General features: G+C 42.9%; 1 protein-coding gene across 1 annotated transcript; it reads left to right on the forward strand.

Moving 5' to 3' along the window:
- Positions 1 to 640: 640 nt before the first annotated feature.
- Positions 641 to 17,430, forward strand: LOC129636050 (uncharacterized). The gene is made up of 9 exons (XM_055559319.1): positions 641 to 659; positions 2,217 to 2,333; positions 2,393 to 2,720; positions 5,697 to 5,874; positions 8,006 to 8,143; positions 9,130 to 9,215; positions 9,946 to 10,049; positions 12,473 to 14,056; positions 15,831 to 17,430. Exons 1-8 carry the CDS (start codon positions 641 to 643, stop codon positions 12,511 to 12,513), a joined length of 1,011 nt encoding a protein of 336 aa, XP_055415294.1. The 3' UTR covers positions 12,514 to 14,056; positions 15,831 to 17,430.
- The last annotated feature ends 9,303 nt before the right edge of the window (positions 17,431 to 26,733 follow it).

Consider the following 26,733-nt stretch of genomic DNA (forward strand, 5'->3'; position numbering starts at 1 on the left):
TTATCTCCACAAAATTGCCTGTGTTTTACCAATTTCTACTAAAAATGCTCATACACAATGTCTTATTGGTAGTCTCATCAGCTGATATTCTAATTTTAGAGACTGAGTGTATCATTCTAGTTGCTTTTTTCCATTTTAATTTACTAAGTGAAAGATATAATCTACTATGGATCTGATATGAGCAGTGTATAAATTAGTACAAGAAAATGTGTTTTCTGTATCAGAGTTTGTTTTGGTATCACAGAATTAAAAAAAAAAAAAAAGATCCTATACTTCGGGCTTCCCTGGTGGCTCAGATTATAAAGAATCTGTCTGCAATACAGGAGACCTGGGTCCTTTGCTTTAGCTCCAAAGAAGGGAAATTGTAGTATATATGACATTTATCACATCATCATGAAACATTTTGCCTCTACCCATAGCACTTCACATTAACAACGAAAGAAATCCCTGTGTCTGTGTTCTACCAAATTAAAAGTCCTTATGTTTTAGGTGTCATGTGGACTTAAAAGAAAAGTAGGCTAACAAGTGAACAGGGAGCCTGGAAACCGAGCCAAGATAAAGGAAGACCAGAGTGACTCTGTCAGAAGCTGACAGTCAAAGAATATTCAACACAGTATTTTCCAAACAAAGAGGAAAAAGGATGCTACTAGAAATTGCAGGTTAGTAAGATGCATTCTGAAAGTTATGACCAACCTAGATAGCATATTCAAAAGCAGAGACATTATTTTGCCAACAAAGGTCCGTCTAGTCAAGGCTATGGTTTTTCTAGTAGTCATGTATGGATGTGAGAATTGGACTGTGAAGAAGGCTGAGCACCGAAGAATTGATGGTGTTGGAGAAGACTCTTGAGAGTCCCTTGGACTGCAAGGAGATCCAACCAGTCCATTCTGAAGGAGATCAGCCCTGGGATTTCTTTGGAAGGAATGATGCTAAAGCTGAAACTCCAGTACTTTGGCCACCTGATGCGAAGAGTTGACTCATTGGAAAAGACTCTGATGTTGGGAGGGATTGGGGGCAAGAGGAGAAGGGGACGACAGAGGATGAGATGGCTGGATGGCATCCCTGACTTGATGGACGTGAGTTTGGGTAAACTCTGGGAGTTAGTGATGGACAAGGAGGCCTGGTGTGGTGCGATTCATGGGGTCGCAGAGAGTCGGACACGACTGAGCGACTGAACTGAACTGAACCGAGGATGCATTCAGGCAGTCATTCATTTAAAAAATGGTTACTAGACATCTGTGCTGTATCAGTTGATATTTAAGGCATGAAGACTATGTTTCCGAACAGAAACACCCTGGACCCCTGTCTCTTGGAGTCATGGAGCTTACAAACTCAAGGGGGAAATAGACTCAAAGTGGATGCTAGTGCAAAGAGTGATTGCAAAATAAACTGCAGTCATCCTGGACACACACGTATGTGTGTGCACTCATCAGACTTTTTCAATTATGAGGCTTAAAATATTCACTGATGATATTTGTTTTTCTCCCTTAGTGCAAATGTATATATATATATATATATATATATATATATATATAGCCTGCCTTTTTAGAAGTATCACAGACTTTAGAAAATAGATAATAATCATGGTCTGTTAACTTCCTTTTTTCCCCCAGGGAAAACAAAACTATTTTTAAAAAATTGGAAAAGCAGTATAGTAATTAAAGAGCATATGGGTTTCCTTGGTGGCTCTTGTGGTAAAGAATCTGAAAACCAATGCAGGAGACACAAGTTCAATCCCTGGGTCTGGAAGATCCCCTGGAGAAGGAAATGGCAACCCACTCCAGTATTCTTGCCTGGAGAATCCCATGGACAGATGAGCCTGGAGGGCTACAGTCCATGGGGTCACAAAGAGTCGGACAGGACTGAGCAACTAAACAACAACAAGTTAAATAACATGGCTAAAAATATAACTAGACAGACTGGAATCTGGATTTTGAAAGTGCTCTTCCATAGGCGTACTAAACAAGGCGTATTAAACAAGCTTGTGCGTGCCTGCTAAGTCACTTCAGTCGTGGCCCGCCAGGTTCCTCTGTGCATGGGATTTCCCAGGCAAGAATACTGGAGTGGTTGCCATTTCCTTCTCCAGGGGCTCTTCCCAACCCAGAGATTGAACCCACATCTCTTATGTCTCCTGCATTGGCAAGGAGGTTCTTTATGCCACCAGGTCCACCTGGGAAGCCCACTAAATGAGCTAAGACTGCGGCAAATTAACCCAGGAAAGCACACGCATTCCCTAATTGGAGAGGCCTTCCGCAAACACCCTCGGAGGCCCAGCGCAAGCTTCCGTCGCCAGTCCTTCCGCTCTCAGGCCGGGGTAGGGGGACACGCGCGAGGTTCGGCTGTGCCCATGGTCCAGCCGCTGCACAAGCCGGCCGTCTCCCGGAGTTCTGAGTAATCGTCGGAAGCCCGGCCAGAATCAAAGCGGACGCGAAGCATCCACCCAGCTGGAAGAGCCGCCGCCGCCGGGGAAGCAGGAATCTCCCAGATACCCGGTGTGGGGGCGCTCCCGAGCCCTCGGGGTCCCCCGGCGGCCTCCTGGAGTCTGGAGCTCAGGCGGAGAGATGCAGGGACGGCGGGAGGCCGGAGGCAGCCGCGGTCAGGGAAGCGAGGGGACCAGAAGGACCACCGGAGGTGTCCGGGCAGGAGGGCCGCGGGGCTGGGGTAGCCCCAGTCCCCGCCGCACCCTGGGGACCCCGGCTCGCTTGGTTTGGGCCTCAAAGGTGAGTCTCCAAGGGTGGGGCTGGGAGACCCGAGCTCAGGAGCGCGGACCCGCCCTGGTCACAGGGTGGTCCCTCCACTGCGCGGCGATTTGCCGGCAGGGAGGGCGCGGCCGGAGCTCCGCCTGGGCTGTGGTTCCTGGAGAAGGACGGGGGGAGGGCCCTGGCGGGGGTGAGGATCTGTGGGCGTCTGTGGCCCCCGTTCCAGGCGGGAGTGGAGCCTCGGGCGAGTTCCGGGCGGTGCTGGGTGCCGGCCACCTCCAGACCAGCGCGGCCCCTCTGCGGTCCAGCTCATCGGGTGTGACCAGCCGCCTCCCCTCCCCTCCTGTTCCTCCGCATTCTTCTCTCTGTTCCTCCTTCCCTCTGTCCCTCCCTTCTTTCTTTCTGCATTTCTTGCATTCTTTTTCTTTTTCTTGTTTTTCTTTAACATCTTTCATCTGTTCTTACTCATGGACTCCTGTCTCTGTTTCGCTGTGCTTAATCGCTCAGTCGTGCCTGACTCCTTGAGACCCCATCGGCTGTGTGTAGCCCGCCAGGCTCCTTCGTCCATTAGATCCAGGTGAAATCCAGGCAGGAATACTGGAGTGGGGTGCGGTGCCCTCCTCCAGGGATCTTGGGGATCATCCCAACTGAGGCCTCCGCTGTTGCAGGCGGATTCTTTACCAGCTGAGCTACCAGTGGGGCCCTCTCTCTCGCGTGAAAGAAAGAGTTTCCTTCCCGTTTGGGCTCCGCAGCAGCCACAGAATGGATTCCACACTCCCCCTATACGCCAGCTCCCTGGCTCCTGCTCCCACTAACTCTGCTGAGGGATTTGAGGTCCAAACTGCCCTCTGCAGCCCGCTCCCCAGGGCAGCCCGGGGTGCTGCCTTCCTGTCCTCCTCCATCCTCCCCAGGTCCCTGGTCCCTCTCTCATGTCCGGTTCTCCCAGGACATCCAGATTGTCGGGTCCCAGTCTCTTGGCTTTTCCTCTCACTACCTCCAAACATTGGAAATTCCCAGAACGAGGTGGATTTCCCCACCCCCACCCCCCCTTAGGCCTCCACTTTTTCTTTCTAATTTCACCCATTTACCTAGAGGTTCCTGGAATGAGGTGCAGACTGAGGGCTGTCAGTCTTTTGCTCTAGAGCTTTTAGTCATCGCAAGCCCCCTCTCTATGTTGACAAACACCCCTGGGCTGTCTTTGTCACAGGATCCCTTGAAATGGTATGTTCCACTCATCTCAAATGGAATGTAGCACCTTCCCCATTCCAAGCTGATTCATACACCTTCCTGTGGTTGGTGTCCCACCCTTCGGGTGGATTAGCTAAGAGCCTCAGCATGGGACTCTGTCCTCCTTGTCCTCGGGTGACCAGCCCCCCAGCCTGGAAGTTCTGTCTTCCACTCTCTAGTGCAGACCTTTCCGCTGTGTTTGGGAGGTGCTGGTCAGTAGCAGGGATCCCCAGTTTTTTTCTACACCAAACCATGAACCCCAATATTTTTCTAAAACTCATATAAAACATTTGTTTGAGAACAGTACCTGGCTTCCTAGATCATAGCTCATGTTCCAAACTCTCAATCTGGTATGTGGGCCACCTCTTTCTGGTCTCATGCCCCGTGTCTCTCATAGGAAACTGAGCTCACGTGCTTCCTGGGCCCCATGCGGACCCGGCCCTTCCTCTCCATCCTGTGCACCTGCTGGCCCTGACACTCTGCCTTCCAGAGCTCCTGCCCAGTCTTTGAGAACCAGCTTACTGCTCCCCTTCTCCTGGGCTTCTGCAGAGAATTCTTTCTGCTTTACTGTTGGCGTCCTTAGCACTTTGTTGTTTATCCTGGTATAGAGTGCAAAGCTGGCTTGAAACTGAACATTTATGCCTGCGTATCTCCCCAAGGGTGGGAGCTCCCCGTCAGGAATTATGGCCTATGTTTTTTACCTTGTTTTTTTTTTTTTTCTCCAGAATCTTACAAGGAAAGTTCAACATAAATGATCTTTGAACAAATTCCCTTTCGGATGTATGTATGTGTTAGAGGTAGAGGGTGGAGCAGGGAGGTGGCCGGCATTCAGGGCCCCAGGAGAAAAAGATGCTGAATACAGTCTGTCCTCCATTCATTCAGAGGTTCCACTTCTGCAGAACCCACAAGAGACTGCAAATAAAAATCTTAAGATGACCAATTGCCTAAAGTAAGTTCTTTAAGGAAAGGGAGGTCAGGGATTAGAGGCGAGAAGAATCTTGTCTGTAGTTTAGTTAAGCTGGGGAAAGGTCAAGGCTGGATCTGTAATGAGTGCCTGATTCAAAGTGTTCACCTGATGACTTGAGATCTGAGCTTCATATCCCATCTGTGTTCCCAGGGGGGAACGTTGCTTCAAGATTATGCCAGAGATGCCAAATTGAGGGAGAATGATCAGTAATAGGGGGATTCATCTCATACTTATGGAGGTCAGAGTTCTGTAAGAGGTTGGCAGAGCTACTTTTTTTCTCCCCCTCTGGAGGCTCTAGGGCAGAGTCCAGTTCCTTGCATTTTGCAGCTCCGAGAGGCTGTTCTTTGATCTGTGACCCCCATATCATCCTCATCTTTACTTCCATCTTCATATTTCCTTCTCTGCCTCTGACCCTCTTGCCTTGATTTTTTTTTTTAAATAGTGATTTATTTGGCTGTGCCAAGTCTTAGTTTTGGCACTTGGGATCTAGTTCTCTGACCTGGGATTGAACCTGGACCCCTTGCATTGGGAGCGCAGAGCTTAACTACTGGACCACCAGGGAAGTCCCTTGCAATCCTTATAAGAAGCCTGTGGTTACACTGAGCTCACCCGGTGATCCAGGTGACTCTCTCCATCGCACGATCCTTAATTCAGTCTCACCCACAGGTTTCTGGGATTCGATGCGGGTGTTTGAGGGTGCAGCTACTCTGCTGACCACACCCAGTGTCCACAGATGGGGTATCAATGAGCAGGTGACTAGTGGAGGGCATGGTTGATGTGCTTCTGTTTGGCTTTTGATACAGACCTCCACTGATGAATGCTCTCTGTGAAGCAAACGGCACTTTTGCCATCAACTTATTAAAAATGTTGGCTGAAGAGGACCACTCGCGACACGTGTTCTTCTCTCCGCTGAGCCTCTCCTTTGTCCTGACCATGGTCTTAATGGGGGCTGAGGGGAACACGGTGACCCAGATGTCCCAGGTATGTGGGCTTCCTCTGTGTTCTCATCGAGCTCGTCTGTTCTTACTCTACATTGGCTGATGGAAGCCAGTGAGGCCAGGAGATTGGAGGGGCACTGAAGTGATGGAGAGAATGCAGACCTGAAAGTGGTAAGGAGAATTGTGTGAGATGAAACCTCCTGCTGGTGTTCATGGGATGCACTGAGTGTTATATGCTGCGTCTTTGATAAGCAAGGGAAATTACAACTCTATTCCACAAAAAAGCCAAGAATTTCAACTTTGTTCTCTTTTAAACCTTTACCGATATTATATTTCAAATGGAAATGCATTCATGTAAATGAGCTTTTTCTTTAATGCATTGTTTTTAGTATAAGGTTATGCATAAGTGGAAAAAGTGCAACACAAATAGGGACTTATATCTTCTGGAATTTTTTAGATATAATCTTATCTATCTATAGATCAGCCATATATATCAGTTCAGTTCAGTCGCTCAGTCATATCCAACTCTTTGTGATCCCATGGACTACAGCACACCAGGCTTCCTTGTCCATCACCAACTCTCAGAGCCTACTCAAACTCATGTCCATCATGTCGGTGATGCCATCTTTCTGTCTCATCCTCTGTCATCCCCTTCTCCTCCACCTTCAATCTTTCCCAGCATCAGAGTCTTTTCTAATGAGTCAGTTCTTCACATCAGATGGCCAAACTATTGTAGTTTCAACTTCAGCATCAGTCCTTCCAATGAATATTCAGGACTGATTTCCTTTAGGATTGACTGGTTTGATCTCCTTGCTGTCCAAGGGACTCTCAAGAGTCTTCTCCAACACCACAGTTCAAAAACATCAATGTGTGTGTGTGTGTGTGTGTGTGTGTGTGTGTGTGTGTGTGTATAAAATCAATCAATATATAATCTGGTTGATCTGACATGGTTTATATATGACTTTAGATACAAATGAAGTGGGCTTTCCAGGTAGCTCAGTGCATAAAGAACTCACCTGCCAATTCAGGAGATGCAGGAGACCGGGTTTGCTCCCTGGGTTGGGAAGATCCCCTGGAGAAGGAAATGGCAATCCACTCCTGTATTCTTGCCTGGAAAATCCCATGGGCAAAGGAGCCTGGTGGGCTACAGTCCATGGGGTCACAAAGAGTCAGACACGACTTAAGTGGCTGAGCACACACACATGCACCAGGGAAACAGTGGCTATTACTTTAGGGAAGTAGACTTCCTGGTGAAAGTGTCTCAGAAAACTCTCATATACACATCACATTCTCATGAATACCAGGGTGCACGGACCCTCCTCAGACTCTGTCCCCAGCCCCAGTTGAATCCCTGGTGGCTGTTTCTTTCAGCTCCCTAGAGGAGGGTGGCTTTGGGCTGGGATCACTGGGAGATAAGGGAACAACCTTAATTCTGATTTGACATTTAAATACAGTCTAGACTGGAGGACTTCTGTGGAATTCCTAACAAAACATTTTCATGTTTACTTCTGCTCATTCCTGTATCGTAGAGGTTATTCCATATATCTCTTTGTTCTGTTCAGTCTCCCTCCTGAGTGATTGCGTACTGCCTTCCTGGAATAGATACACCTGCTGAAGCAGGGCTGTCGGTCCACCTGGGGGCGATTTTGCACCCCTTGGACAGTTGACAAGGTCTGGACAGTTGGTCGTCATACCCAAGAGGTGCTGCTGACATCTAGTGGACAGAGGCCAGAAATGCAGCTAAATATTCTGTTGTGTGCAGGACCGCCTCACAGCCAAGTCGTGGTGGTGGTTTAGTCGCTGAGTCGTGTCCAACTCTTGAGACCCCATGGACTGTACCCCACCTTGGGATTTCTGTCCATGGCGTTTCCCAGGCAAGAATACAGGAGTGGGTTTCCATTTCCTCCTCCAGGGGATCTTCCCGATCCAGGGATCAAACCCGTGTCTCCTATGTCTCCTGCATTGGCAGGCGGATTCTTTACCGCTGAAACACCAGCTTTGTGGCCCCAAACGTCTGTATTTCCAGGTTGAGTAACTCTGTGCTAGATGGTCAAACCAAACTTCTTTTAAAATAGGATCCTTTGTGATTTTCAGCACAGACATTTGTTTGGGAAGAGCTCTTTGAGGGAGAAGATGGCATGTTATAAGTCGGTGTTCTTGTCTTCTACCACCAGGCACTTTGTCTGAATGAAGGTGGAGATGTCCACCAAGGTTTGCAGTCATTCCTCAGGGAAGTGAGCACGCCCGGCCCACAGGGCCTGCTCACAACTGCCAACAGACTCTTTGGGGAAAAGACGTGTGATTTCCTGCCAGTAAGCAGTGCTCCCACATTGATGAAAAAGAAACTGAAAGTAAAACAGAAATTACGGAAGAGCAGAAATAAAGAATAGCTGTACTGCCTTAAAAATGTGCTTAGAATTATACTTCTGTAAATTGAGAATTTTGTGGTTGCCTCTGAATTGTGTCCTTTAAAAATGATTGTTTCTGATCTCTCATGCTCCTAGATATCAGTTTCAACTTCTCCATCCTCCTGCACCCACACCTGCCTTCCCCCATCCCCATCTCAGTGACCACAACCCCTAACCCCTGTCTCGTCTCTGCCGGGCACTTTCTGTGGAGCTGCCCTCGAGGTCTCTTAAATTTGCCCCTCTTCTGAATCACCATTGGCATTGCTGGTGTCCAGGTTCTCACACCTTCTGCACTGTTATTTTAATTGTTTTCTAACTGATCTCTCCAAGTCCAACCTGGTCCTTCTACACTACTGATAAAATAGTCTTTCTAAAATTAAAATCTGTCCCTAAAAGATAAGATTTTGTATCTGAGTATTTCCTATTTACTGCAGCGTGTGATTCCAAAGTTCCCTAGTCCAGTAGAAGCCTGCCATTATTCAATAAGTGAGAATCAAACAACTGTGCCAAACGATAAGCAGCGGGATGCTGTTTTAAGATCAATGAAATGATCAGGGTAAGTCTGGCCATCTTACCAGTTGGCAGCTCCAAGGATTATTCTGTAAGATGCAACTATAACCTTGTCCTGGCTGCTGTTGGGTGCTACCCAGTGCAGATTGCCTGCTCTGGGCTTCAGTGTCCTTGGAGATGATTCTGAGTCCTTTAGCTAGTTAGGTTTTCTAGGATAAATACTTGTGATTCCAGGAATCTTCTGGTTAATGGATGCTCATTTTTGAATATGAGCCAGATCTTTGAATATTGTAATTGGGGAATATTGAGGACACAGGGGATCATTCTCCACTTTTCACAGTCGCTTGGGTTCTTCTCTCTACATTTTCTTTCCTCTGTAGAAGCTAAAATGTTTGAGGACAGGAGATGGGCAAAGGATGGGAGCCAATTGCCAGGCACATGATATCAGAAAACAAGTTTTCATGAGGTGAGTTATCTGTGAATTTTAATGTGTTACATATAATGCCCTTCCTGATTTGACTCCAACTTACATTTCATGACTCATCCCTTGTTACTTTTCCCCCTAATTCCCTACACAGAGACATGTGCACACAGACACAGACATGCACACACACATGCACGCATGCCTCCCGCACCCCCCGTGCGTGTGCATGCACGCACACGCGCACACACACACACACACACACAGATTCTACTCCTGGAAGACCTAAAAGACTTTGATAGCCTAGTTCAAGCCTCCCAATCATTCCATGAGGATGTTTCAGACCCTCTGGTTGGTGTTGGTGGTGCAGAAATGAGTAAAACATGATTAGACCACCTAGTGGAGGAGGTAAAATCAAACAGAAGGTCAACATGGAGTTACATGTTTAACAGGAACGTTTATGGGCTGTTTTATGCATAGCTGCTGCTGCCCATGTTCTCAGAACAGCCTACAACTTCTCTGTGTGTGTGTGTTTCTCAGCAGACTGTGAGCCACCTCAGGTCCAATGTCCTGTCTTCACCCTGGTGTCCACACGTAGCACAGTGTCAGTGGTCTATACATTTTTATTAATTGCACAAATGAGTCTTAAAGTATAGATTGCCCTGTGCAAGCATTTATGCCAGAAAAATGTTAAGAAAAAAATGTTTTCACACTTTGAGGAAACCTTGCCAAGTAGAATATGGCTACACTTGGAATTCATTTGTATGCTTTTAAGGAATCCTGCCAGAAGTTCTATCAGGCTGACCTGGAGGTCCTTTGCTGAAGACACCAAAGAATGCAGGAAACACATAGACAACTGGATGATGGAGAAGATGGAAGGTGAGAGCTTGTCTTTTCGGGGGAGGTGCTGTTATGAGGGAGATAGCCGAGACTGCCTGGATTTGACCCCACGGCGTGACCACTCTGACCCTGCTTCCAGTGACCTGTGTGTGTTTGCTGGGTTTTCAGGCCAGTAATGCCATTCTGACATGGACTCTAGCCTGCCAGGCTTCTCTGTCCATGGGATTCTCCAGGCAAGAATACTGGGGTGGGTTGCCATTCCCTTCTCCAGGGGATCATCCCAACCCAGGGATTGAACCTGGATCTCCTGCATTGCAGGCAGACTCTTTACTGTCTGAGCCATCAGGGAAGCCCCAATGGCAATCTGATATTTTTGGGCTTATGAAATGGTAATTTCTGAAAAATGTTTAAATCCAGTGTTAGTCTCTGCTTCAAGATTGTTGTTTGAGGACAAGCATCACACTGCATGTGTCCAGCATGAAACATCATCCCCCTGAGTGCTCAGGTGGCCAGAAAGGCAGGATTCCAGCCTTTTCTCAATATTGAGAGAACTTTTGTAAAGGAAAAGTTTATTCTCCCCCAGTAGCAGTAACTTTCTCTCATACTCTTTACAGGTAAGATATGAGATACTGGGGGCTGAGACAGTTTGTCCTCTGATTAAGCTCATCCTGGTGAATGCCATCTATTTCAAAGGCAAGTAGAATGATCAATTTGACAGAAAGCACACAAGGGGAATGCCCTTTAAGACTAATCAGGTAGGAAAACATTTTGCAGACATATTGTTACTTTTTAAAGTAATACTCTGGGAAAAACGCTGGGAAAGATTGTGAAGAATGGAAAAAATAATTTATTTCACAGTCTTGATTCTTAATTTATTTCTGAATGAAATTCATATCCCCTGTATATCTCTTATTGGAATGGGAAAGAGAAATACTAAAATAATTGTTATATTGATCTTTTTGTCTTTGGTCAAATCAATCTTCTGTCTCAGGTCATGTTATTTGGATTGAAAGAAAATTTCTTCTAAGCCTTGGAGTTGTGTTTGTATTATTCTATCACCGACTATATTTAGACTTTTCCTTGCAATTGTCAATGACAACTATGACTATTTATTGCTTTAGAATTCATGGCTGTACAATTCGGAATAGAAGAAAAAAAGTGTTAGCAAATGTTCAGGACAGCTTTGTTTTTATTTATTTTTGGATCTTTTTTAAAAAATAAAAATTGTACGTATTTAAGCTGTACAACAGTTAGAACTGGACATGGAACAACTGACTGGTTCCAAATAGGAAAAGGAGTATGTCAAGGGTGTATATTGTCACCCTGCTTATTTAACTTATATGCAGAGTACATCATGAGAAATGCTGGGCTGGAAGAAGCACAAGCTGGAATCAAGGTTGCCGGGAGAAGTATTAATAACCTCAGATATGCAGATGACACCACCCTTATGGCAGAAAGTGAAGAGGAACTAAAAAGCCTCTTGATGAAAGTGAAAGAGGAGAGTGAAAAAGTTGGCGTTCAGAAAATGAAGATCATGGCATCTGGTCCCATCACTTCATGGGAAATAGATGGGGAAACAGTGGAAACAGTGTCAGACTTTATTTTTTGGGGCTCCAAAATCACTGTAGATGGTGACTGCAGCCATGAAATTAAAAGACACTTACTCCTTGGAAGGAAAGTTATGACCAACCTAGATAGCATATTGAAAAGCAGAGACATCACTTTGCCAACAAAGGTCCGTCTAGTCAAGGCTATGGTTTTTCCAGTGGTCATGTATGGATGGCTGAGTTGGACTGTAAAGAAAGCTGAGCACCGAAGAATTGATGCTTTTGAACTGTGGTGTTGGAGAAGACTCCTGAGAGTCCCTTGGACTGCAAGGAGATCCAGCCAGTCCATTCTAAAGGAGATCAGCCCTGGGATTTCTTTGGAAGGAATGATGCTAAAGCTGAAACTCCAGTACTTTGGCCACCTCATGTGAAGAGTTGACTCATTGGAAAAGACTCTGATGCTGGGAGGGATTGGGGGCAGGAGGAGAAGGGGACGACAGACGATGAGATGGCTGGATGGCATCACTGACTCGATGGACATGAGTCTGGGTGAACTCTGGCAGTTGGTGATGGACAGGGAGGCCTGGCATGCTGCGATTCATGGGGTCGCAAAGAGTCGGACACGACTGAGCGACTGAACTGAAGTGAGAAAGACTCTGAGAAGTAACATTTACTTGTGGTAGTATCAGTGGAAAGATAGATTCATTTAAGCACAGAAAGTATTATTACTCAGGCTAATTTACTAATTGCCCACAAGCCACATTCCCTCAGATTGGTTCTGAGAAAAAGCAGATGGTGGGAGGAGAGTTGTTTTTCATAACTTTAGGTTCTGAGCAGGAAGAAAAAGTACTATTTGATTAGTATTGGAAACTACATTAACAAAGGTTTTGTTTTTTTTTTTTTTAATGTTTTCAGATCACCCAAGTTTGCTTCTAACAAGTTGGTATCAAGTATGAAATGATAGGCTGCTCAAGAAACAATCATACTGACAGAGATTATTATAACTTGAACCTTTAATATCACGTTTTCTGTGATCCTTATGGCAGACATATTCCTCGGTGTCCATTATTTTATGTTTTATTTTATAAGTAAAACATTTGTCATCCAGCTGTTCACCACGTTCCCATTGCCCCTTGTCAGTGGGAGACAGAATGTTGTCAAGTCTTGGCAATGAGCCATCCGTAGAAAGTGGTGCCTGAAACCTAAAGACCACCTTCTCTATGTTAAAGCCATTAGATATGGACTTTTTTCTCTTCCTTCCCACTTGAAAATGTTGCCACTGAAATGATCACTTTTTAGACAAAGATGGAAACCACATATTGAGGGTCTAATTGCCTTTTCCAAACCCCTTAACTCATACTGCTGCCTGAGAAAGGAATAAATTACTTTATTAAGTCACTGCATCTTGGGAGTTCACTTAGCTATAGTGCTATATTTGCTGTTACAATACTTTCCATAAACGTATCCTTGGCACTTCACCTCTGCATCTTACCACTCACTAGGACAATTTTTACCTGAGAATGATCAAGTCTCTTCAGAAACTATTCTGGTATTGAGAGAAGGGCATCTTGTCTTCTGTCTTAACCAGAAGGAGAAAAACTCAAGGTTCTGATCTATATTAGATATTAGGTTATATATCCCTTTGTCCTAACTACTTGATGAGTCCTTGGGCTTGTTATGACCTTTAAGAGTCCAGTTGTCACATTAACTGGTTTTGGATCCCTTTTGACCTGTCATCTGGGCCATTTCGCTAGCCTTTTAAGGTACTTACAAGTCTCTTTCTTAAGCTTAGGAAATCTCAGCTATTTTTTGTCTGCACTGTGCTTGCAGGTGTAGATAAGGTGTGTTTTCACCATACATTTGAGCCAGCACATCTTTAACTGTCCTTACTTATTAGTGGGGCTTCCCCAGTGGGTCAGCAGCAAAGAATCATCTGCAAGGCAAGAACATGATTTCAATCCCTGGGGGAACATCCCCTGGAGAAGGAAATGGCAACCTACTCCAGTATTCTTGCCTGGAAAACCCCATGGACAGAGGAGCCTGGCGGGTTACAGTCCATAGGGTCACACAGAGTCAAACACAACTGAGCATGCACACACTTACATGCGCTTATTCTGAGTGAAATTGTTCCCCCAGAAGATGTGTTAAGTTCCTAACCTGAAGAACTTTAGAGTTTGGTTATAGGATCATTGGGTTATAGGGTCATTATTTGGATATAGGGTTGTTGAAGATGCAATTGTTAATATGAAGTCATACTGAAGTAAGGTGGACTGTTAATCCAATGTGAGTGATGTCCTTACAAGAATGAAGAAATTTGGACACAGATGTAGAGGGAAGATGACCATGAGAAGATGGCACAGACTGGAAAGATGCTTATAAGACAAGGAATGCCTGGGACCATGAGCAGCTGGAAAAAACAAGCAAGGAACCTCCCCTAGAGCTTCATAGAGAGCCTGGTTCCACCAATACCTTGACTTCAGACTTGTAGGCTCCAGAACTGTAAGAAAATAAATTTTTGTTGTTCTAATCAATGAGATGAGCGTGTGGTACTTTGTTAACACAGACTGATGAAACTAATATATTTCTTTACAGTAATTTTTAAATGTTATAACTTTGGTTTTACTTTAGTTTTTCTTAGTGTCCCAGGCTATCATCCTTTCTGCTCTAGGAGCTCTTCAAATGTATCTAAAGTTTCTTTAGTAAACCTGTGGTTTTGCAGCAACCTCCCCTGAATCCAGTGTGCTACCCAGAAGGGGCACCAGATTCCTTTTGAAAGATTCACTGACCTTTAAACCCTTCTCACATTGCCAATCTCTGGTTCAGCCCTTACTCTGTAGTTTACTATAGAAGCTCGCTGCTGTGCTTTAAACTATTTAAATTATACTTTTGGAATTATTTTAAAAATAGCAACAACAAAGATGTTCTCCTCTCTTGAGTTTTATCTTTGGCAATTGACAGTCATGATTCCCAAGATTCATTTCTCTGCAACTGTGCTCCCTGACCCCAAAAGAAGTTGATTTAAGAACTTGAAAATCAGGATTGCAATTCATTGCTTCTCTTCAGAATTTGTACAGTTTACATCCATTTAGAACACCTTGTTGCTGCTTTAATAATGGTGTTGAGGTTAGGTGAGGCATATATTAAAATAAAGTTTAATATAAATAATTTAACATGGCAATATTGATGTCTTCACATAAATATGAAATCTAATTTAACAATGAAATGTTTACTAAGATAACTTGGATAAAATAAGCTAAACTGTTTCTAAATAACTTATACAATCAACTTTTTGACAGTATTATCCAAAATAGCAGACTATTCAGCATATTCAGGAATGTTTTTTATTTTACCCTATGAGAATAGCTCACAATATCACCCACATGGTAGACACCAAACATTTGAATCGGAATTAAAAAAAAAAAAAACATTCCAGTTGATGGTTTAAGTGGATCTTAGATTTCATCGCTTTACAACCACCCCAACATAGAACAATATTCCTGACATCTGACAGCAACCACATTTATAACTTGGTTTTAAACTACCGCTTCCTGTCAAACCATTGTAATCTCTTCAAATCCCTAAAATATAAAAGGATCTTAATTTTTCTGAGGGAATATAGAGGTATGTCTGCATTTTTGTTGATACAGAAAAAGAGAGTATGACTTTCCAAAAGCTGACCCTGATTTTCAGATCTGCATGTTGAAAAATGACATCTTTTCAAACAACATGAGAACCATGGAATTACAGAGAGTGACCGACAGTGAATTTAGTGGGAGTCAGCAACAGAGAGGAATGATTTTTAGCAAACAAGGTACAGTTGAGGAACAGCTACTGCATGGAATGACATGGGGATGGACAAGAAATTTACTTTATCACCTCCTTTTTTCTGTCTCCACAATGTATAAAATAGAAACATTTTTGAAAACAGTGGCTAAATCTTATTATCAGTTAAATAGAAACTATCCAGGTCAAAACTATCAAGTGTCACAGATGCAAATAGTAGCAATTTGTTAAAAGTGTGCATTATAATCTTTTAAACCTTTTATCTTATAAATTATATGAAAAATAGAACACATGTGCAGAGTCATTTTGCTCATATAAAAATGGTAGAAATAAAATTAACCTATCAAAGATAATAAAAACAACATATCTGCATGTGGCACAGTTCCAAGACAGTCAGTGTTACAAGATACATTTTAATGTTTAGTAGAGACAGGAAATAACATTTTTCAAAGGCTTTCCTAATGGCATTTTTTACCTCTTGGTTCCTCAGGATGTAGATCATGGGATTCAACAAAGGAATGACTATTGTGTAGAAGACAGAGGCCATTTGTCTGTGTCAAGGGAATGGTTTGATTTGGGCTGCAGATACATGAAGATCAGAGCCCCGTAGAATATAGCAACAGCAGTCAGATGAGAACCACAGGATGAGAATTCTTTTCGCCTCCCTTCTACAGATTGGATTCTCAGGATGGCAGCCACAATGTATAGGTAAGAAATGAGGACTGTGGTCAAAGAGCTGATTATGTTGAATCCAGCAAAGATAAAAATCAAGATCTCTTTGAGACTGGTGTCTGAGCAGGCAAGGGCCATCAAAGGGACATCATCACAATAGAAGTGATTAATATCACTGGGGCCCTAGCAGATCAGTTGAAAAGTAACAACTGTGTGGAGGAAAGCAACAGAAAAGCTGTATCAGTAAGGGCCTGCTACCAGTTGCATGCACGCCTTTTGGGACATGATCACCATGTAGAGAAGAGGATCGCAGATGGCCACAGAGCGGTCATAAGCCATGACTGCAAGAAGGAACGTCTCCAAAATCAGGAAGTTCAGGAAAAAGCCCAGCTGTGCGCACATGCATAGAGAGATAGGGACCTGTGCTTGGTTAGGAGGATCTCCAGGAACTTTGGGGCTATTGATGAGGAGTAACAAAAGTCTACAAAGGCCAGACTACTGAGAAAAAAAGTACATGGGTGTCTGAAGGTGAGGATCCAACTGGATTAAGGAAATCATGCCAACGTTTCCCACCAGAGTTAGAGAATATACCACTAAAATGAGAAGAAAGAGGAGGATTTCAGTCTCTCTCTGGACTGGAAAACCCAAAAGAATGAGTTCCATCACCTGGTAACATTCTCTTCAATCATTTGTTCTAGTCTCTGAAGTGCTGAAAAGAGACAAGTTAAAGACAGATAAGTTATCAGGAGTAAGGAATTGTCATCAGATGCCAAAACTGATGTTTTGTGTGTGATGTATGTGTTTTAACTTGAGACATTATTGCTTATTGAAGCAGAATAAGTGAAGTCGCTGAGTCGTGTCTGACCCTTTGCGACCCCATGGACTGTAGCCTACCAGGCTGGTCCATCCATGGAATTTTCCAGGCAAGAGTACTGGAGTGGGTTGCCATTTCCTTCTCCAGGGGATCTTCCTGACCCAAGGACTGAACCCATGTCTCCCACATTGCAGGCAGACGCTTTACCATCTGAGCCACCAGGGAAGTTCCCCAGAAGTCCTGAAGCAGAATATCAGAACAAATACATATATCCCCTCTCAAACTCTCCTGTCTGACTATTTATAATTTTCTGAAGCGAAAAATTGAGGTTTAATAAAAATAATGTTTATAAATATATGTAATATTTTAGGTTTAGATTATTTTTAGTCATATTAAATAATAGAGTAAAGACATTTTAAAATATCCTGCTCCCATATTTACTTCTCATTGGAGTAAAACTTTAACATGTAACATTTTATTTGTTTTAATAGACATTTATTTTAACAAATGTTCATTATGGTAAATATAATACAAAGCTAAACAGGATATTCCATGGATAGAAAAGTGGAGGAAATTAAATATTTGTATTTGTGAATTAGGCAAATTTTGGATTCATATGTAATTTATTCATTTTCAAACAGTACTTTCTAAACGTGAAAAAGTACACTTGTAGTTAGAGTTAGAATACACATATGTTAAAAAGTAGAGTCCTTTATAATCATTTACTTAATGGACTTGAGTTTGAACAATCTCCGGGGGACAGTGAAGGACAGGGATGCTGCAGTACATGGGGTCACAAAGAGGCAGACATGACTGAGTGAGTGAACAGCAACAAATAGTTTTACAGTAATTATTTTCAACACATAATCAGGAATACTTTCTAAATTATTGGTGTAACATTGGTGTTACAAATTTTTAGCGATTTTTTTGCCTGGGGAGCCCTAACGTGGGGCGGGCCAGCAACTGCCTGCAAAGGCCTCCCGTGGCTGTTTGCTTCCTTCTGCCAGAGCTAGCTGTGCTCTCCGCTTCGGTTTTTCGCAAGCCAGGGCTCCGCCTGCCAATCTTCGCCGGGGGCCCATGGGAGGTGCCAGGCGCCCTCAGCTAGGTGACCCCAGCATGGCACGCCCATGGGAGGTGCCAGGCGCCCTCGGCTGGGTGACCCCAGCATGGCGCCCCGCTGTGGTGCTGATACACTCCGGAAGCCTCCTTCCCCACGGGCAGTGCTGCGCTCACCTAGAAATGTGTTTGCAAGGCTCGTGTTTGCAAGGCTCGGAAGGTGTAGGGGGCACACGGCCCTGACCTGGGAACTGAGGCCCTGGGAGCAGGCTTGGTGGTCTGACCTGAGGAGCCAAACCCCAGCTGCGAGGAGAGCCCTGAAAACACATTCTCTCGCCTGCCTTTCCTTCCACCAAGATAGATAGCTTTCCCAGTCTCTTGTGTGCTGAGAGTCACACAGGGCTGGAATGCACTTGCTTTAATGTCATTATTCAGTAGCAATTGCCCCTGAGGCCCTGCACCTAGGTTGGGCTCCCACACTCACAGGCAAATCAAAGTGACCTCCAAATGAGTAAGCTCTTTTGCGTCGTGGCCAAAGTATTGGAGTTTCCGGTTCATATTTGTCCTTCCAATGTGTATTCAGGCTTGATTTCCTTTAGGATGGAGTGGTTGGGTCTCCACAGTTCAAAAGCATCAAATCTTCAGCGGTCAACTGTCTTTATAGTCCAACTTTCACATCCATACATGACACATGGATAAACCATAGCCTTGACGAGACAGATCTTTGTTGGCAAAGTAACATCTTTGCTTTTTAGCATGCTGTCTAGTTTGGTCATCACTTTCTTTCCAAGTCATAAGCGTCTTTTCAGAGAAGGCAATGCCAACCCACTCCAGTACTCTTGCCTGGAAAATCCCATGGACGGATGAGCCTGGTAGGCTGCAGTCCATGGGGTCGCTAAGAGTTGGACACGACTGAGTGACTTCACTTTCACTTTTCACTTTCATGCATTGAAGAAGGACATGGCAACCCACTCCAGTGTTCTTGTCTGGAGAATCCAAGGGACAGGGGAGCCTGGTGGGCTGCCGTCTTTGGGGTCGCACAGAATCAGACATGACTGAAGTGACTTAGCAGCAGCAGTAGCAAGACTCTTTTAATTTCATGGCTGCAGTTACCATCTGCAGTGATTTCCGAGCCCTTGAAAATAAAGTCTGCTGCTGTTTCCACTGTTTTCCCATCTATTTGCCATGAAGTGATGAGGCCAGATGCCATGATCTTAGTTTTATGAATGTTGAGCTTTAAGCCAATGTTTTCACTCTCCACTTTGACTTTCATCAAGAGACTCTTTAGTTCTTCCCTTTCTGCCATAATGGTGGTGTCATCTGTCTATCTGAGGTTATTGATATTTCTCCTGGCAATCTTGATTCCAGCTTGTGCTTCATCCAACCCAGTGTTTCTCACGATGTACTCTGCATATAAGTTAAATAAGCAGGGTGACAATATACAGCCTTGACATATTCCTTTTCCTATTTGGAACCAGTCTGTTGTTCCATGTCCAGTTCTGTTTCTTCCTGACCTGCATACAGATTTCTCAAGAGGCAGGTCAGGTGGTGTGATGTTCCCATCTCTTTAAGAATTTTCCCCACTTTATTGTGATCCACACAGTCAAAGGCTTTGGCATAGTCAATAAAGCAGAAATAGATGTTTCTCTGCAACTCTCTTGCTATTTCCTTGATCCAGTGGATGTTGGCAATTTGATCTGTGGTTCCTCTGCCTTTTCTAAAACCAGCTTGAACATCTGGAAGTTCACAGTTCACGTATTGTTGAAGCCTGGCTTGGAGAATTTTGAGCATTACTTTACTAGCATGTGAGATGAGTGCAACTGTGAGGCAGTTTGAACATTCTTTGTCATTGCCTTTTTTTGGGACTTGAATGAAAACTGACCTTACAACCTAGAGGTTTTCAATTGCAAATGCCAAAAGAACCAGCTTTGCAGTTTCCAAGAAAAAAAAAATTTCATTTAAACCAATTTTCTCTGAAAACCAAGGAATATCATGGCCATCTTGCATCAAAAAGTCATCTTTCCTTTATGTAGTCATAGTTTCATGCCTAAATTATAGACCAAATAATGCTCAAATTGACTCTGATATCAGGGGCAGATCAGCTGATAAAAAGCTTGTATCATCCCTCTGGAGGGAAGTGAGACCTTGGTCCCATCAGAAGAATCTGAGGGATTAAGGGAATTTGCAGGAGTGGGGAAAGCTTGGTCCATCCTACATGTACCATAATCTCAAATAATGCTTATGTACTTTACCAAAGTAAAAAAAAAAAAATATATATATATATAAACAAATATAAATCACTGAAAGGAAAAGAAATTCATAATCTGTGATCGAAAGCTTCATTCTAAGCAAACTGTATTCTCTTAACCTAGAGAGTAGACTAAATTCCAGTCTGACCAGCTTACCAGATAACAAACAAACAAACAAAATGTTTATGGTTAAGCTTAGAAAAGTCTTTTCCATATATCTTGAAGGAGCAGTATTTTTGCAAAGGCACCAGTGTGGAAACCATAGAAGGCATCTGGCCACAGGGCAGATGCTTCATCATTTTTATTGAACAAGTTCAATTTCACATAATTATATCCATAGTGGCAGTAACACTATGAGGTATATTAGAACAGTGATCATCATAGTTGGTACTTCACAGATCAGTAAAGAAAGAAAAGTTTTTCTCAGGAAGGCTGTAACAATTGCTAAGTTTTAAGTTTATCCCACAAGGATATTAAAAAAAAAATGAAACAAATCTCTCCAATCATCACCAAGGCCATTGGAGGTCTATTGAGGACCCCACACAAGGGAGGGTCTACCTCTTGGGACACCCCTGCTTCAGCATCTCCCTAAGCCAGCAACCTGGGACAGCTGAGTACACTTGAAGTTCCTTCCTTGACCTTGGGAGTTTTTTTGGAAGACAATTTTTTGACAGATGGGGGTGGGGGAAGGTTTTGGGATGTTTCAAGTGCAGTCCATTTATTTTGCACTCTTTCTGTTCCCTGGTGGCTCAGTCGGTAGTCTACCTGCAGTGCAGGAGACCCGGGTTCAATCCCTGGGTTGGGAAGATCTCCTGGAGAAGGAAATGACAGCCCACTCCAGTATTCTTGCCTGAAGAATTCAATGGACTGAGGAGTCTTATGGGCTATAGTCCATAGGGTCACAAAGGGTTGGACATGGCTGAGTGACCGAACACTTATTTCTATTATTTGATCAGCTCCACCTCAGATAATCAGGCATTAGATCCTAGAGGTTGGGGGCCCCTGTTTTAGTTCCCTCTTTCATCTTCTACACAGCTCCAGCCTGCTTCCTCCTCCTCTCCCACCTGCAGAACTACCTGCGGGGCTTCTCTGAATATGGCTAAGAATCTCCTTCCCTCATTTCCTTGTCTCTGAGTCCCTTCTCCTAAATGGGTTTCCCTGATCTCCATTTAGGCACTTTTGCCCCAGGTGGTGCTAGTGGTAAAGAACCTATCTGCCAATGCAGGAATTCGATCCCTGGATTGGGAAGATCCCCTGGAGGAGGGCACGGCAACCCACTCCAGTACTCTTGCCTGGAAAATTCCCATGGACAGAGGAGCCTGGCGGGCTCTGACAGTCAGACGTGACTGAAGCGACTTAGCACAGCATACCAGAGGACCTTAGAACTGCAGACTCATGTGATTGTTTTGGCTCCTTAGAGTTCCTTGTCATTCCACGTGTATGTTGGGGTCAGCTTGTGTATTGCTTCCTATAGGCCTGGAGAGGCTAACAGGCAGGAAGGCCAGGGGTCTTCAGACAGAGAGAATAGGCTGCAAGTGTCAGATGTTTTTTACTCTCTCTCTTAAGAGGCAGGAGGAAAGAAACTAGTGTTGCAATTTTTATCCATCTGGATAAAAATTTAAAAGGAGGTTTCTCTGAAAATTCTGTGTTGCCATGGCTCCACCCGAATTTAACTTTTCTCAAACCTTGAGCTAAGCAATGCACTTTTCTTATGGAAATGTTTGTCTTAAGCTATGTTAATGTACTATGTATTTACCCAAGACTCTGTCTTCAGGTCGGTTCCCCCTAAAGGCTCAGAACCGACTGGACAAACCAGTATGTTTTACTCATACCTTGTTCTCCTCATCTATGTTAATGAAACTATATATTTGCTTGGAAATCTGCCTTTCTTCAAGATTCATGTCAATCATTTTATGGCCTGAGATGACTCACCTGCTGCCAATGTTATCTCAATGCATGTTGTGGGTGAGGGGCCTGGTGCCATTCTCTGAGACATTGTCTTTCTTTAATTAGCAGATTGCTAGTGGCTGTATTGGAGAAGGCAATGGCACCCCACTCCAGTACTCTTGCCTGGAAAATCCCATGGACGGAGGAGCCTGGTAGGCTGCAGTCCATGGGGTCGCTAAGGGCACGACTGAGCGACTTTACTTTCACTTTTCACTTTCATGCATTGGAGAAGGAAATGGCAACCCACCCCAGTATTCTTGCCTGGAGAATCCCAGGGACAGAGGTGCCTAGTGGGCTGCCATCTATGGTGTCACACAGGGTCGGACACGACTGAAGTGATTTAGCAGCAGCAGCAGCAGTGGCTGTATAACATCTGGCTAAAGACTAGCAGGGGGTACTCTTTCTTCCCCCTTCTGATGTCTATGTCAGCAGCTTTCTCTATCTCTTTTGTAGTTTAATAAAACTTTATAACACAAAACCTCTGAGCCATCAAGCTTTGTCACTGGCCCTGGATTGAACTCTTCTCCTCTGGAGGCCAAGAATCCTGGCATCTTTTGTGGTTTAGCAACAACCTTTCAGCCTTTTGAAATTCATATTGAATCTTCATTTCAGATTGAAGATGCATTCCATGGTATTGCCAACTTAAGTCTTTCCATCCCTATGGAATATCTGTACATGTATTTAGGGTACTTTTCAGCAATCGTGTATAATTTCCAGTGTGCTAGTCTTGTCATCCTCATTACATCCATGGCAAAGTATTTTATTAATGTTGACATTATTGAAAGGGAATTGTTTTTTTTTTTTTAATTTATTTTCTTTTAATTTTTTAAATTTTATTTTATTTTTTAAACTTTACATAATTGTATTAGTTTTGCCAAATATCAAAATGAATCTGCCACAGGTATACATGTGTTCCCCATCCTGAACCCTCCTCCCTCCTCCCTCCCCACACCATTCCTCTGGGTCGTCCCAGTGCACCAGCCCCAAGCATCCAGTATCGTGCATCGAACCTGGACTGGCAACTCGTTTCATACATGATATTTTACATGTTTCAATGCCATTCTCCCAAATCTTCCCACCCTCTCCCTCTCCCACAGAGTCCATAAGACTGTTCTATACATCAGTGTCTCTTTTGCTGTCTCGTACACAGGGTTATTGTTACCATCTTTCTAAATTCCATATATATGCATTAGTATACTGTATTGGTGTTTTTCTTTCTGGCTTACTTCACTCTGTATAATAGGCTCCAGTTTCATCCACCTCATTAGAACTGATTCAAATGTATTCTTTTTAATGGCTGAGTAATACTCCATTGTGTATATGTACCACCACTTTCTTATCCATTCATCTGCTGATGGACATCTAGGTTGCTTCCATGTCCTGGCTATTATAAACAGTGCTGTGATGAACATTGGGGTACACGTGTCTCTTTCCCTTCTGGTTTCCTCAGTGTGTATGCCCAGCAGTAGGATTGCTGGATCATAAGGCAGTTCTATTTCCAGTTTTTTAAGGAATCTCCACACTGTTCTCCATAGTGGCTGTACTACTTTGCATCCCCACCAACAGTGTAAGAGGGTTCCCTTTTCTCCACACCCTCTCCAGCATTTATTACTTGTAGACTTTTGGATCGCAGCCATTCTGACTGGTGTGAAATGGTACCTCATAGTGGTTTTGATTTGCATTTCTCTGATAATGAGTGATGTTGAGCATCTTTTCATGTGTTTGTTAGCTATCTGTATGTCTTCTTTGGAGAAATGTCTATTTAGTTCTTTGGCCCATTTTTTGATTGGGTCATTTATTTTTCTGGAGTTGAGCTGTAGGAGTTGCTTGTATATTCTCGAATTAGTTGTTTGTCAGTTGCTTCATTTGCTATTATCTTCTCCCATTCTGAAGGCTGTCTTTTCTCCTCGCTAATAGTTTCCTTTGATGTGCAGAAGCTTTTAAGGTTAATTAGGTCCTATTTGTTTATTTTTGTTTTTATTTCCAATATTCTGGGAGGTGGGTCATAGAGGATCCTGCTGTGATGTATGTCAGAGAGTGTTTTTCCTATGTTCTCCTCTAGGAGTTTTATAGTTTCTGGTCTTACGTTTAGATCTTTAATCCATTTTGAGTTTATTTTTGTGTATGGTGTTAGAAAGTGTTCTAGTTTTATTCTTTTACAAGTGGTTGACCAGATTTCCCAGCACCACTTGTTAAAGAGATTGTCTTTAATCCATTGTATATTCTTGCCTCCTTTGTCAAAGATAAGGTGTCCATATGTGCGTGGATTAATCTCTGGGCTTTCTATTTTGTTCCATTGATCTATATTTCTGTCTTTGTGCCAGTACCATACTGTCTTGATAACTGTGGCTTTGTAGTAGAGCCTGAAGTCAGGTAGGTTGATTCCTCCAGTTCCATTCTTCTTTCTCAAGATTGCTTTGGCTATTCGAGGTTTTTTGTATTTCCATACAAATTGTGAAATTATTTGTTCTAGCTCTGTGAAGAATACTGTTGGTAGCTTGATAGGGATTGCATTGAATCTATAGATTGCTTTGGGTAGTATACTCATTTTCACTATATTGATTCTTCCAATCCATGAACATGGTATATTTCTCCATCTGTTAGTGTCCTCTTTGATTTCTTTCACCAGTGTTTTATAGTTTTCTATATATAGGTCTTTAGTTTCTTTAGGTAGATATATTCCTAAGTATTTTATTCTTTCCGTTGCAATGGTGAATGGAATTGTTTCCTTAATTTCTCTTTCTGTTTTCTCATTATTAGTGTATAGGAATGCAAGGGATTTCTGGGTGTTGATTTTATATCCTGCAACTTTACTATAGTCATTGATTAGTTCTAGTAATTTTCTGGTGGAGTCTTTAGGGTTTTCTATGTAGAGGATCATGTCATCTGCAAACAGTGAGAGCTTGACTTCTTCTTTTCCAATTTGGATTCCTTTTATTTCTTTTTCTGCTCTGATTGCTGTGGTCAAAACTTCCAAAACTATGTTAAGTAGTAATGGTGAAAGTGGGCACCCTTGTCTTGTTCCTGACTTTAGAGGAAATGCTTTCAGTTGTTCACCATTGAGGATAATGTTTGCTGTGGGTTTGTCATATATAGCTTTGATTATGTTGAGGTATGTTCCTTCTATTCCTGCTTTCTGGAGAGTTTTGATCATAAATGGATGTTGAATTTTGTCAAAGGCTTTCTCTGCATCTATTGAGATAATCATATGGTTTTTATTTTTCAATTTGTTAATGTGGTGTATTACATTGATTGATTTGCGGATATTGAAGAATCCTTGCATCCCTGGGATAAAGCCCACTTGGTCATGGTGTATGATCTTTTTAATGTATTGTTGGATTCTGATTGCTAGAATTTTGTTAAGGATTTTTGCATCTATGTTCATCAGTGATATTGGCCTGTAGTTTTCTTTTTTTGTGGGATCTTTGTCAGGTTTTGGTATTAGGGTGATGGTGGCCTCATAGAATGAGTTTGGAAGTTTACCATCCTCTGCAATTTTCTGGAAGAGTTTGAGCAGGATAGGTGTTAGCTCTTCTCTAAATTTTTGGTAGAATTCAGTTGTGAAACAGTCTGGACCTGGGCTTTTGTTTGCTGGAAGATTTTTGATTACAGTTTCAATTTCCATGCTTGTGATGGGTCTGTTAAGATTTTCTATTTCTTCCTGGTCGAGTTTTGGAAAGTTGTACTTTTCTCAGAATTTGTCCATTTCTTCCTCGTTGTCCATTTTATTGGCATATAGTTGTTGATAGTAGTCTCTTATGATCCTTTGTATTTCTGTGTTGTCTGTTGTGATCTCTCCATTTTCATTTCTAATTTTATTGATTTGATTTTTCTCCCTTTGTTTCTTGATGAGTCTGGCTAATGGTTTGTCAATTTTATTTATCCTGTCAAAGAACCAGCTTTTGGCTTTGTTGATTTTTGCTATGGTCTCTTTTGTTTCTTTTGCATTTATTGCTGCTCTAATTTTTAAGATTTCTTTCCTTCTACTAACCCTGGGTTTCTTCATTTCTTCCTTTTCTAGTTGCTTTAGGTGTAGAGTTAGGTTATTTATTTGACTTTTTTCTTGTTTCTTGAGGTGTGCCTGTATTGCTATGAACTTTCCCCTTAGGACTGCTTTTACCGTGTCCCACAGGTTTTGGGTTGTTGTGTTTTCATTTTCATTCATTTCTATGCAAATTTTGATTTCTTTTTTGATTTCTTCTGTGATTTGTTGGTTATTCAGCAGCGTGCTGTTCAGCCTCCATATGTTGGATTTTTTAATAGTTTTTCTCCTGTAATTGAGATCTAATCTTACTGCATTGTGGTCAGAAAAGATGCTTGGAATGATTTCTATGTTTTTGAATTTACCAAGGCTAGCTTTATGGCCCAGGATGTGATCTATCCTGGAGAAGGTTCCATGTGTGCTTGAGAAGAAGGTGAAATTCATTGTTTTGGGATGAAATGTCCTATAGATATCAATTAGGTCTAACTGGTCTATTGTATCGTTTAAAGTTTGTGTTTCCTTGTTAATTTTCTGTTTAGTTGATCTATCCATAGGTGTGAGTAGGGTATTAAAGTCTCCCACTATTATTGTGTTATTGTTAATTTCTCCTTTCATACTTGTTAGCATTTGTCTTAAATACTGCGGTGCTCTCGTGTTGGGTGCATATATATTT

The sequence above is a fragment of the Bubalus kerabau genome, chromosome 21 (genome assembly GCF_029407905.1).
Source record: "Bubalus kerabau isolate K-KA32 ecotype Philippines breed swamp buffalo chromosome 21, PCC_UOA_SB_1v2, whole genome shotgun sequence".
NCBI classification, from domain to species: domain Eukaryota; kingdom Metazoa; phylum Chordata; class Mammalia; order Artiodactyla; family Bovidae; genus Bubalus; species Bubalus kerabau.

What these genes read in the sequence shown, in the direction of transcription:
- LOC129636050 (XM_055559319.1), top strand. An exon ending in AGAAAACAAGTTTTCATGAG is followed by an intron (nt 9,216 to 9,945) that starts GTGAGTTATCTG and finishes TATGCTTTTAAG; the next exon opens with GAATCCTGCCAGAAGTTCTA. An exon ending in GATGATGGAGAAGATGGAAG is followed by an intron (nt 10,050 to 12,472) that starts GTGAGAGCTTGT and finishes TAATGTTTTCAG; the next exon opens with ATCACCCAAGTTTGCTTCTA.